The sequence below is a fragment of the Diaporthe amygdali genome (assembly GCF_026229845.1).
Source record: "Diaporthe amygdali strain CAA958 chromosome Unknown NODE_5_length_1802954_cov_64_987939, whole genome shotgun sequence".
In the NCBI taxonomy this organism is placed as follows: Eukaryota; Fungi; Ascomycota; class Sordariomycetes; order Diaporthales; family Diaporthaceae; genus Diaporthe; species Diaporthe amygdali.
The window spans coordinates 342,991-355,917 of NW_026517025.1; the positions used below are offsets into that span (position 1 = coordinate 342,991).

At 49.8% G+C, this 12,927-nt stretch overlaps 4 protein-coding genes across 4 annotated transcripts; 3 read left to right on the forward strand and 1 right to left on the reverse strand.

Annotated features, from left to right (window-relative positions):
* Window positions 1-869: 869 nt before the first annotated feature.
* J7T55_015246 (uncharacterized protein) lies at window positions 870-3,721 on the forward strand (the record flags this gene model as incomplete). Its single annotated transcript, XM_053139463.1, has 7 exons — window positions 870-948; window positions 1,018-1,380; window positions 1,465-1,524; window positions 1,741-1,830; window positions 1,889-2,626; window positions 3,156-3,262; window positions 3,446-3,721. 7 exons carry the CDS (start codon window positions 870-872, stop codon window positions 3,719-3,721), a joined length of 1,713 nt encoding a protein of 570 aa, XP_052996974.1.
* A 775-nt stretch (window positions 3,722-4,496) lies between these two features.
* J7T55_015247 (methyltransferase like protein) lies at window positions 4,497-5,628 on the reverse strand (the record flags this gene model as incomplete). The annotated part of the gene is made up of 4 exons (XM_053139464.1): window positions 4,497-4,591; window positions 4,659-4,740; window positions 4,802-5,198; window positions 5,387-5,628. 4 exons carry the CDS (start codon window positions 5,626-5,628, stop codon window positions 4,497-4,499), a joined length of 816 nt encoding a protein of 271 aa, XP_052996975.1.
* Window positions 5,629-7,004: 1,376 nt separating this feature from the next.
* Window positions 7,005-10,068, forward strand: J7T55_015248 (tetratricopeptide repeat domain-containing protein; the record flags this gene model as incomplete). Its single annotated transcript, XM_053139465.1, has 5 exons — window positions 7,005-7,163; window positions 7,222-8,945; window positions 9,005-9,520; window positions 9,575-9,766; window positions 9,828-10,068. The coding sequence occupies 5 exons, from the start codon at window positions 7,005-7,007 to the stop codon at window positions 10,066-10,068; spliced, it is 2,832 nt and encodes a 943-aa protein (XP_052996976.1).
* A 766-nt stretch (window positions 10,069-10,834) lies between these two features.
* J7T55_015249 (uncharacterized protein) lies at window positions 10,835-12,715 on the forward strand (the record flags this gene model as incomplete). The annotated part of the gene is made up of 1 exon (XM_053139467.1): window positions 10,835-12,715. One exon carries the CDS (start codon window positions 10,835-10,837, stop codon window positions 12,713-12,715), a length of 1,881 nt encoding a protein of 626 aa, XP_052996977.1.
* Between the last annotated feature and the right edge of the window lie 212 nt (window positions 12,716-12,927).

The window sequence follows — 12,927 nt, forward strand, 5'->3', positions numbered from 1 at the left end:
ATTGTTGTTTTGCCGCCTTTCTGGTGCAGCGAGCGATCGAGTGGGAGACAGAATCTGCCTTGTCAAATCAGTGCCTGAGCAAAATCGAACTAACCGAATGATAAGTTGGTATGTAGAAGAGCCAGCGTGTCGCTCGCATCTCAGTCGTCAGAATCCTGCAGCATCACTTTTTCCTCCCAACGCTTGTCTGCATGTCTCGGGTTTGATTACGGTAGGGCGCTTAGAGCAAGAGGGGGGGGCGTAACACATGTGTACCTGCGTGGTACAAAAACCTTAACCCGCGGGCCCGCGTGCTACAGTGTGGCTCCCGTTTCTACACAATAGGTACCTAATCCCCCCCACAGCATTCTTTTTGCCGCAAGTAAACTCCTAATATTTTTCACCACTGAAGCTGTAGCACCAGCTATTGACTGCTCGCTTATGGTAATATGTATAACTACGTGGACGGGAGTAGAGCTGAGTATCCTGGTGAAGAGTAGCTGAACATGACGTCAGTGGGAATAATGATTTGGGGCTGAAAATGCATGTTTTAGGCGCCAGGAGGCGCGCTGCGTGACGGAAAAGGGGTGAAGTTTCGATGATCCAGTATCGAATCATTCTTGAACGGGGCCGTGGATTGTGATGGCCCCCCATATATCAACTACTTAGTTAGGAGGGTGCCCACTCAAGTACCAACTGAAGTATCCAACCATTGATTCAAAAAGACATCCAAAGTCCGTCACCGGCATCAAAACAAACCATAGTTTCTTTCCTGCGGAGACCTCTTGACTCGGTTTCCACCCCCATCCCCCTCAAAGAGAAAACAATCATCAGCAGACAGCTCGGGAGTGGCCCACTGCTTGTTCCCGCTGGCAATTCAAGCCGGAAGGATGTCTGATATCGAAACTAATCAAGGAGTGAAACGACGGCCGACGGGACACATGCCATTGCATCCAACTAAATCAAATTGTAGGTCTAATCTATTCTGTGAAAGCCTCTTTTCGAGGTTCGAGAATGCTCATATTTGACAAATCTTAGTCTCTTCTGCAGAATGGTACGCACAGAAGGTTGTCAACTACTCGCGGCTCGATGCTGGCGACGAGTACCTGTCGGGAAGTCACTACACTCGCCTTGGCAAACATCTACTGTCTCCTTATCAAAGATACGATGACGACTGCTCTGTCTCGATCGATCACCAACAATTCCAGACAGTCTCAGTGTGTGATATGGCTAGGAAACATGATGATCCATTACGCACATGCCATTTCTCACAGCCGGAAGAATTCATGAAGCATATGGATGGAGAGCAACCCTTCAACGCGGATACAGCATCACAAGCCGGACTTCGAGACCATGGCGATATCGATGATTCAGCAGGGAGCGCAACAGAGTATAGCTCCAGTAATTCTGGACGGAAACAACCTGGTCGGATAGTATTTCTACGGGGTGTACCTTCTGCTGAGTGGCTTAATCACTTGGGTGCAGCTCTTGATGCTGATCCAGAACTTTTCTATCGACATTTGAATGTTCCAGTCGGACTCCGGCGTGAGTCATCGTTGACAGCAATCTCCTATCCGACGCCGTTACCAAGCACAAATCAGATCATACACTTGCGAGTCTGTAACACAGGCTCATGGGACTTGAACCCTAGTCAAAGTAAATCGACCACTACATCACTCCGGCAGAGCTGCGACCGTAGCATGAGAACTCACCTGGATGATTTCTCTAACATGCGTAACTGTTCTGCTGGGGATTCTATAGTCCGCCGATTCATTCTGCACAACTTGCATACCTTTTCCATCCAGCAGACGATTTCAATCGAAGTAATCAACCACACGAAGATATGGAGCAGTAAGTACAGGATGTCGTGATCAGCCATGTCTTTCCCAGGCTAAGTTCTCTCTCATAGTCGTCGTATTGATGGACCCCGGAAAAGACCTCAGCCAATGCAGCAGCGGTCCATGGCTGAACGGATCTGCATCCACTAATAATACAAGGTTGCTCCCTGTCTTCCAGCACCGCAGTCGCATGGCACTGTATCCGGCCTCCGGGACTGCCCAGCCATCATCCGCGCGACATCAAAAGCCGCAGGCACCGGACGAGGAGCCCTCATTACCACAAAGCATTGGTCACATTCACCAAAAATACGGAAGATTTCTGAAGACGGATATCATGGCACATGACGCCTTCTACGCGTTGAATGAGCTGTTCGAGTTCTCCGCGGCCTCGATCGACCAGCTGTTCGAGCTTTTCGAGGAAAACGTTCTCGCCTTGTCACAGCATGCAGATCCAGCGAATCTTTCCGAGCTCTTGATTTTGCATGACCAAGTGGACAACTACAAAAGCTATGTCAAAGAGACTTTGGAAATAGTGAGGGCTCGTGGGGGTCCTACGTGGCCCCGCGCAAATGAGCCCGACCATCAACGGAAGGCTGGTCGCGCGGCCTCAATATTACAGTCAAGGTATGAGCGTCTTCTCAGACGCTCTGAACGCCTCTCGGAACAGTGTTCCAGCAGAATCAACATCACTCTGAACTTTCGGGCCCAAGATCAGACTGAGAAGGCCATGAAACAGGCTGATAGGCTGGGCAAGCTGAGCTTTTTGGCGTACATCTACATCCCGATAACTTTCGCGGCGTCTTTCTACGGTATGAACTTTAAAGAGTTAGGAACACAGCTTAGTATCTGGTCATTTTTTACTATGGCCGTGGCTTTGTTGATCTTATCGCTCATTGCATGGTTTGTCGATGTAATTTCTGTTTTCCTACGTTTTTGGCAGTTCGTTCGACATAAGCGTACCACGACATAGGCCGGTAGTAATATGCTGCTTTGATACACCGAGGGAATGATTGGGATAAATTTTGATCAGTCTGCTATCTGCATGATCGATAACTTCGAAGTACTTAGTAGGTAGTCAGTATTGAAATTAGGTACTGTACATGTAGCTTATCTCTCAATCGTCAGCACAATATGCACTTTGCTGGCAGTGACTTGGGACTTGGCACCGAAATCAGGCAGAAGCACGCTTGCACACAACCGAGATGTAGTGGTTGCTCTTGATGTGATTTCATTGCAGACTGCTGGGAGGCTGTGCACCATCACAAATGCACTGATAACGGCGGCTGAGTGATCTGCAAAAATCCTGATTGTTGGGTGTTGTGCACCCACACGGGAAAGCGGGGAAAGCGGAGAAAGTGAGTGAGGAGGAAAATGAGGCTCAAGTGCTCTCAATGCCGTCAATATGCGCCGAGCCTCACTTCATACTGGCCTTTTGTGGAAGATGTGTATGGAATATTTGGCTATAAGTCGCCGGGCGTATCGCGTTTGGACGCGTGGGGCTTGACCCTTCCATACATCGCAACTCGACCAAACAGACTGAAAATCCTGACAACGTGCAAGAAGAGTCGTGCCAGTATAGGTGCGCATTTCCTAAAGTCTACTGAGGTCCCACTAACTCACGCTGGAAGAAGACTTCATCAGGCCCCCTGGAGCACTTGAAAAACATGGACAACTACCAGCAACCCACTCCTACTACCGCTCCGGTCGGAGTTTCGGACATTCACAACTCGTCCCCTACCAAGACTCAGCCTTGGATGCAGCAGACTAGCGGCATCCCTCAAAAGGCGACCATTTGTGGAGGTACTCCTGACCAGGTCTCTGACAGCACCCACGGTATCCCACAAGGACAGTGGCTGATCATGGGAAATGCACCCATTGGATTGAGGCCGAGCTTGGATGTTTGATCGAGCCCAACGATTCATCTGGTTCACTGTTAGGGGAGCAAACATCAAGGATTAGTTTAGTTAGGGGTTATATAGTCAGGCAAGCACCACCAATGAATAGAACACTCTTTTAGCCTTCCCAGAAGCGAAAATGATTGGTGCTCATCGAGAACACCAACTGCGAGTGAGTCCAGCGGAGGAAGACGAAAGCAGGCAATTGAGCACCCATCTTATTCAATTAGGAGGCCTTTGATCTGTCTCAAAAAATTGATAATGTATGAAATGTGCTTCCAACGATCTGGGCTAAAATACATATGTCGAGAATTTGTTGATCTAAATATCATTTCTACGGAAGACAACTAGTCAAAAAATATTAGCACCACAACCTCTATGCTCTGTCGCGGCTCAACTTGTTCGGATAGAGGGTTGAAAAAGGATGCATGTGGAACACCTGGAGTATGGAGTCAGTCTCTGGGTTTTCATCGAAACTTGGGGGCTCTTACCTGAGGCAACGCCTTTGGCGGGGTCACACTGACAAAAGAGAAAAGCTTCCGTTGTCTTCTGATTACTCAAATACCACCATTTATGCTCTTCGCGGGCATAAACCATACAATGCTCACGACTTGATGTTGGCGTAACATAATCTGAAATTTCAAGGTCGCGTTCCAAGTTCAGAGTCGTCAGATCACACAAGGCTAACGGCCAATCTTGATTAGGCCCTTTGAGAGGATGCCATACGCTGAAAAGAACAACGAGCGTTAGTCGAGCCTTCAGACAATCTTATGGATCAGTGAGTTTACTTTGCCACCATGTATCTCCTTCCAAGAATCCTTTTCGCTTCCTGACCCAGCTGCTCCTGGATCATCTGCTCGGCTGATGATTGAACCATGTCTGATGTCCCGCGACTTGGTTAGCATGTGTCGAAATTGCCGTTCTGGTGCCCCAGACTATGACTCACCGACATGAGCTGCTCTCAAAGGTTGCCCATGAGAATAATCGCTTCCAGTTGACTTTGGGAAGTAAACATCTCGTTTTCGGATCTCACAAATACATCAGCAAAATGACCGATCGAAACGATCAGTAAATTGGATGAGCACTCACTTGGTGGCGTAGGACTCTACAGGAAGCACCAGAGATGGCAGACTCGACCGCTGAGACTACTTCCGGGTAATGTATATTCCTCACGTCTTCGACATTTTCCCAGTCCAAGTCCTGCTCGTTCCCTGGAAGTGTCAACAACGTGAAGCCATTGCTCTCAAGATCAAAGTCTGTATCAGAGTTCCGCATATCCGATATACGGATAGGAACTTCTTGCCGCTGAATATTTTCGCGAGGAATCTGCTGGTCGGGTGTGAAAGCCAAGCAGTATGGCTTGACCGACTCGTACAGCTTGAGCGGTTGAAGAAACCAAACTGATGAGAGGATAGGTTGAGAGAACTCCTGTGATTGATCCATTGTCTTCGAAACAACGTGAGTGATCATGGTCTTCGTCGCCATCCTTTGCGAAGAATGGTTTTACGGTCTTGGTGGAAGATAGAAGATCGCTCGCTGGTCACCTTCGTAATTTTGCCCGGAGCCGAACATAATTTCGGGCAGCCGCATCAGATATCGTCCGAGACTCGGCAAACAACGGCATATGGAACTCAAGCAAGAGATCGCTATCGTGATCCTGAAGAACTGACTTACAAGGCTCTACGTTTCTGCCTATTTGCCTGCAGAATAGTCCCCGCACATGACGTCCCAGTCGGTGCCGGTGTGGTCGTCTTCGTATCATTATGCAAGCCACCTGCAAGCCAGCTGCACCCGAACGTAGTATCCTGTTGGACGTAGACGACCTGTATCAGACCTATTGGCCGCCGAGGTTGCAAGGTGACGAACGTGGTGACACGACTGTCGTAGATCTGATCCAGTTTCGGTGAGATGTGCATTCGCCCGAACGGTCAGGCTGCGGCGTATGCGGCTCTTTGTCGACTGCAGTATGCTGCGGGGCGACTGCGTGACCAACTACAGTACCACTGTCTGTGGCAAGCAAAATGAGCCCCCACCCCTGTCTGTTTGAGCTGTGCCGCGTACGCTATACAAGTCTGCAGACAACATCGGCAACTCACAAATATCGACATAACACAACGCGCATACATTTAGTTCAAATACAACAAATTAGAGTGGGTTTCAAGAGTCTAAAGAGTCTAAAGAGTTTAAAATATATAATTGTATAACGTGGTTGACGATGGTATGCGATGTAGTTTTTGATGGAATAGAGGATATTTGTAACTTGCCAGTATTGCTAACAAATTTGTATGGCGTACACGGCACAGCTCAAGCAGACAGGGGTGGGGGCTCATTTTGCTTACCACAGACGGCAATAAGGTCGAATGCAGCCCAACGATTGCTGATTGGACGTCCACCTGCCTGCCCTCGAATTGTGATACTGTCATGATCAGTATATGCACGGCGGGACCGGGTCCCCCTTTTCACAGCGTAGCTCTTGGCTGATGACCCTATAATCAAACGCTTGATATCCTTGAGGGGCATGTCGATAAGCATTCGGATTTGCGTCAAGTGCCCAGCTGAAGATGGTGCAGAAGAGACCGGGCAGCCTTCGGCTGATTCATCACATCCAAGATCCGAGTGCGCCCGAGGAGGGGGTTGAGTAAGTACCTCAAGCCCACTTGTCTTCAACAAAAAGGAAAAATAGAAGAGGGTTGAAGGTAGATGGATCAATCCGTGATACTAATTGTGCCAGCATCGTCGTTGTGCCAGGAGTTTGGATCGAGTACTCAGCCATCAAACTAGGTTGCTCGTGGGCAAAGCCTCTAGCAGAAGCGATCTCAAATGATACTCGAGTATTCATCTTCGAGTACTCATTGACAGTAGACGGGTCTTCTCTCTGGGATCAACTATTAGATCAAGGGCGTATCTTGCTAGCGGCTCTAGACGGGAAACGCGTCGAGTGCGACGTGAGAAACCACTCATACCTAAAATTAACGACACAAGTCCATCGGCTAACCATGGCGAGAATTCAGAGGAGGCCACTTCTAGTAATCTGCCACAGCCTTGGTGGATTCATTGTGAAAAGGGTAATAACCATCTCTTGTTCTTGCCCATAAAACTGGTTCCGAAGGGTCGATTGCTAACGTGACGGAAGGCTCTGACCCTTGGACTCAAAAGCTGTTCATTGTACCACGATGTTACGTCCGGCATCATATTCCTGGGATGTCCGCATTTAACTACAGAGTCATCTGAAGGATGGACACAGACGCAGATACTCATGAAAGCAGATAGGAAAGATATCTCTAAGAGCAACATGGCCGACTTTGAGATGGAAAGGCTCATGTCAGCGTGTCGCAGCTTTCACGACCTGCAAATGACGATTCCTATCATGTCGATATACGAAGGACGCGAGACGAAGTTCCGCGAAAGTCTGTTGGGCTCTATGAGGCGTAAGAACAACCAGAACACTTTGGTAAGCCACTTAATATATGAAGTTCTTTACCAGAATCATTGATCACTGACGTCGTAAGTTAATCACACGACCCATGGTCGAGGTGAAAGCAGTGAGGGAAACCCTGTTCCAAGTCGACAAAACGCACACCGAGCTGTGCAATGTGGAGGATACGGACCCCGTGTATCCTCGACTGACACAGTTCTTCTCAAGCTTCGCCCAAAATGCCCCGAGCAATGTCAAATACACGTTTCGTCAAGTCCCACAGGAGGAGATGGAGCAGATGAACCTAAGAGGCAGAAACAGCACCAGTTCCTTCGGCGACACTTCTTTCTCCACTCCTCAGACAACGACATATACTCCTGAATCGAGATCGAGCGAATTTGCTGAGCAATCAGACGGCGGCGCACTTCTGAGGGAAGACAGCAGTAGTGTAGCGGGGCCTCAAAGCGTGCAGATGCCCTTCGCTCATTTCGCATCTATTTCGAGAAATCCAAAATTCTATGGTCGACACGATATCTTGGATGAAATAGACTACGCGTTTGGAATGAAGACTCGGCCTGAACCTGACCCAACTGACCAACATCCCTCGAGCCCTATAGGTGCCGAAGGGTTGAATATTCCGAAGACATTCGTTTTGTGTGGCATGGCAGGAATAGGAAAGACCGAGACCGCCATCGAGTATGCGTACTCACGGCGTGACAAGTTTGATGCAATAATTTGGATCTATGCTGACACGAGCCGAAAGTTGGGTTCTCAATTCGTCACTCTCGCCAAGAAGCTGGGAGGCCAATCTATCTCGGAGGCGTTGGATGAAATCTCAGCTCGAGACGTCGTCAAGTCTTGGTTGACAAGTCCCGTCGGTCATCGCATCCAAGGGGGCAGATCTCAGAGAGTGGATGTTACATGGCTCATGGTGTTTGACAACGCAGATGATCCAGATGTTTTGTACGACTGGCTTCCCGATCAAGGGCCTGGCTGCATCCTTGTCACTGGAAAATATCCTTACGTGAAGGAGCACTCACCTCGGCTCGAATGGGGACTAGATCTTGAACCTTTCACAACGCATTCTGCCAGCGAAATGCTTCGGAAATTGTCAGGTCGCCAGCAGGATCCGGATGCTTGGGCTGCCAGCAAACGCATTGTTCAAACTTTAGGCGGGCACCCCTTGGCGATTTCACAAATGAGCGCTATCATTCTTCAGAGACACCTTAGTCTCAACGACTTCGAAGAATGGTACGAAGAAGATTCGAAACACCTTCGCGATATGCGGGTGAAGGGTCCACAGTCGACTTACAAACACACTGTTGGAACTGCTTGGGCTGTTGAACAGCTCAGTGATCCTGCAATCGCTCTTCTCAACGTCCTCTCAGTACTCGATCCCGATCTCATACCCGAAGATATGCTTTTGGATGGAGCGAAAAATGTCACACTGCCCAATTATCCGGTCAAAAAACGTCACTACTTTGACGCCCGAGCTGAGCTGATTCACACATCGTTGGTATCCCGAAATCTGGCATCAAATGAGATACGTCTTCATCGGCTCGTACAGGATGTAGTAAGGGAAAACATGGATGACGAACTCCTTCACTCGGTTTATGGCGCCGTGGCTGTCCTCTTGTCCGCTGTATGGCCTTTCGTATCTGGAACAGATCCCACACGAAACCAAGCATGGAGGGTCCCAATCGCTGACCGGTACACGCCACATATTTGCAAGTTGGAAGAACACTTTGGTGAAAGCATCAAGGAAGGCAGCTTCAACGGGACGGAGATCAGCGGATTCGTCTTCAGCAGCTACGCATGGTAAGCCTATCCTGTCATTGCGTCACCACCATGAAGCCTTTTTAATAGAGATCACTCAGGTATATCTCAGAACGTGGACTACCAGACCAGTCCGAACGCTTTGCGTCCATGTCGCAAACAATTCTCGAGAAGGCCATCAAACGAGGCGCAGATGATGAGGAACGAGTCAGCCATTGGCTTGGTGAAGCACATCACAGTCAGTCCCTCTCAGCATGCTTGACAAATTCATCCGACGGTATGAAGGACGTCACAATGTGGATTGATATCCTTCACGATCGTATCAAACGTTACGGTCTCGATTCAGATAAGCTGGCCTTGGCCACTGCCTACAATCAGATGGGCATTTGCCTGATCACATTACACAAGGTTGAGGAAGCGAAGAGCAGCTGGAGACAGAGCATCGCGGCTTATAAATCCGTCAGTGATGCGCCTGCATTTAGTGGAACATTTCCGTCAATTTCTCTCTCCTTGATGTGTGCGCTCCAGGGCGAGGACGACGAGGCAGAACAAGTCCTGAGGCCTATGCTTGAGGAGCACGAGCGAATATTAGGGAAAGATGACACTTCCACGACAGGGTGAGTATTAAGACCTCATCTACGCGGTATTTGAAATTGTTCTGACAGTCATAGATCTGGCCACATCTGGCGTGCGATGGGGAATATTCGCAACGTGCAGGGGCGGTATGATGAGGCCCTGGAATACCACGAACGTGCAGTCCGCAATATCAGCATAACTCTCGGTGAAAAGCACTACTTCACTGGAGACTGTCTATATAGCCTAGCCACAGATCTTTTGCGTCAAGGGAAGAACGAACGAGGCTTGTGCGTACCTTCCTCTGCTCTCAAGTGTGCATCCCCCACTGACGTCCACTGAAACAAACAGGAGCACGCTAGACGACGCCATCAAAGCCTTCAAAGCTGCTCCACACAGAGAGGCTCAAGCTGCGCGTGCGTTATGGAAGAAGGGTTGCATATTGAAGGCTTCAGGGAAAGCCTCGGAATGCGCTCAGCTTTTCCAGGAAGCGATGAGACTGAGACATGCGGTGGTTCACGACGACCATCGTGCCGTGGAGGATCTGGAGGATGAAGACTGGACGAAGCCCATCATGTACTGGTCTCGTTGATGGTGCATCGGCGATGGGAACTCGAATATACAGCATTGTTGGCTCTGTAGTACAGGTCCTTACGCGAAGATATCCTATACATTGGACTATCTACGCCCATTCCGCCTATCATCAAGAGGCAAGCTTCTTTCATCGAAGTCCGTCTCTGCTCTTCCGACCATTTCCCAAATTTCACTTCAGAAATCTAATCTAAATACAATTTTTTCAACCATAATTCCGACTGCGCCTACAACACCCGTGAGACGCCACTTGGGCTTTACGGCACGTGGCCTCGAAGTTTGCACCGAATTGTATGGATTTCAAGAGTAGGCTGGCCTAAAAAGGAAAGGAAGGAAAGAGAGCTCTGGCGGAGCCCTTAGGGCTGCAGCTGTAAGGGTAGGCGGGCCTTGTCAATAAGGGGGCTTCTGCAGGGACTCACATGGGGGTTTCTGCATCTTAAGCATGTAGGGTCTCATCCCAGGAGATTAGGGCAGCAGTCTTAAGCGGTCCTCTAGGCTCTCTGTCATGGTGACTTCTTTAATCTTTGTGCCATTGTTGCTCTTGTGGCAGTCTCAGAGTATTTAAAATTATCTGTATTGACCAATGTCTTAAAATATGATTCTTCTTTGCAGCTAAACAAAGCAGAGATGATGAGTGTATATAAATGGTGGTTGTCTCAACAGTAGCTGCTTCAAACCATCCCCTCCCCCAGGGGCCTTCTCAGGCAGCCATCCGACCAACGCGTCTTCGGACGCGTCAAATCAACTTCTTGTTCCATCCCCACCTGATGATAACCACATTTGCAAAAATTCCAGCCGACCTCTGCCTCAACGATTTACTGATGAAAATGTCCGGCAGTCGAACGTTTCCACCTCCTTCCCCTCCATTCCTACTTCTTCCACCTCAGCTGCGACGTCGCGTTTACTTTTGGGCTGGTTTGGCGCCGGTGGAATGGGATGAGCTGCCTTGCGTCTTAGACCTCCATGGCGACTTCGACACCTCACGTCTCGGCTTTCATGGCTTACTGATTTCCTGCCGGAAGGTCTATACGGAAGCATCTGCACTACTCTACTCTCTTAACAGATTTGTCATTCGAATGCCGCCTCCCAGCCCGTATGGGATGTACATGCCTCAGCGCACAGGACTTGCCCCTCTGCGAGCTCTCACCGATTCATCTCTCGCATCGCTCAGAAACCTCAAGATCGTTATCAGTGAGGCATCGTGTCATCCTCGGAAGGCCAAGGTCTCCAAGGGTCAGTGTTGCGATTACGTCGACCCGCGCCTCGACATTCCGCCGCGCGGCTGCAAAAGCCACGAAAACATCCCTCACGATGGCCCACTGGAGGCCGTTGACCCATTCACGCAAGCAACGCTCGCCGAATGGCAGTCAACAGCAACGCTTCTGTCTTCACGGGGTGTGAATCTGGCCAATCTCGAACTATCCTTCGTTTGTGACGTCTGCTGCGAAGAACCACAGATAGCTCGACTTGCAGTCGCGCCGCTCGCGTCCTTGGCTCCACTGAAGGACTGCCACGTCCGGCTATGCAGAGAGTCTAGCGCCGAGATCCAGGAAATAGCACAGAATGCTGTTTTGAATGCTCGAGGCATCTCTCAGATGCATAAAGGGAGTTCAAATTCAGCAGGAATGGGCCGCAAGGAGAATGATAGCAGCGCGTCTCGGCTGCTTGCCCTACCGCGCGAGCTTCGTTTCCGCATCCTCGAGCACACCGACCTCATCACGCCATGGAAAGAGGTCTCGTGGGATAGAGATTCATCTGCATACTCGGCAAGTCGAAGCGGCTGTTACAACCTGGAGGGCCGAGGCATTGAGTGTGCACCTGCTGTCCACCACGGGTGCCAATTCTCCAGATGTTGGCTGACTTATCCTGAGCCGTCAATTGGATGTTTCTGTCGTCTTGCACACAGCGCTTCGTCGTCTACATGCAGGTGCTGGGGTGCCCCGAAGGCGTTGTTCCTCATCTGCCGGACCCTCTACCACGATGCGCAAGTTGTGTTCTTCTCTGGCAATCGCTTTGTGGTCCACGATTTCGACTCTCTGAGCCCTTGGCGTCACCCTCCTTTATCTGCAAATGGCGGCTATCCGAATCAGCGTTTCGCTATCTCTATCTTTTTAAGGGATGTTGTACCGAATAATTGTCCGAGTCTGCTCCGCTTTGTAGAGATAGTTTTCCCGCCTTACCGCTATGACAGCTGGCCCATGGACGACGATGCCGCTATGAAGGACTGGGTCAGTTGCATCGGCTGGATGAAGCAGAAAATGAATGCACAGGCTCTGACAGTGCGCTTATACATGGCAGATACGAGTGACCTGTCGCCACAGGGTGACCGGCGAGTTATGTGCAAGGGAAACGAACATGAGGTGCTGAAAGCATACACGCGCATCCTGGGCCCCCTGGCCCAGCTTGGAAACGCTGGCCTGGCCAAATTCTACGCTCACTTCGTATGGCCATGGACTTGGATCTACGAGGTTCAGAGTAGACTGTATGGGGAATCAGAGGACGGCCGGCGGTGGCTAGCCGATAAGGAAGCAGTGCTGAAGGAGCGTGCCGAGCGCTGGGTCATGGGGGAGAGGTACAAGTCACTGTATGAGAATGATAAGGAGCCGCCAGAGAGCCTCTGGAAGCTCTTTTTTGTTAGAGACTGCTAAGCATGGCTGCTCTACGTGGAGTGTAGGTGGAGGGAGGGCGGGAAAACCCGGGGGGGGGGGGGACGACGGCGTTGCTTTGACCCAAGATCAGACAGACAACATTAGTGATACGTATGCGTAAGGACGTGGACATCTGCTTAAGTATTTATTTATTCGGTCTTGTCTTGTCTTGACTATGATTTCTCAAGAGACACTACCAATCCTTGCGAGTA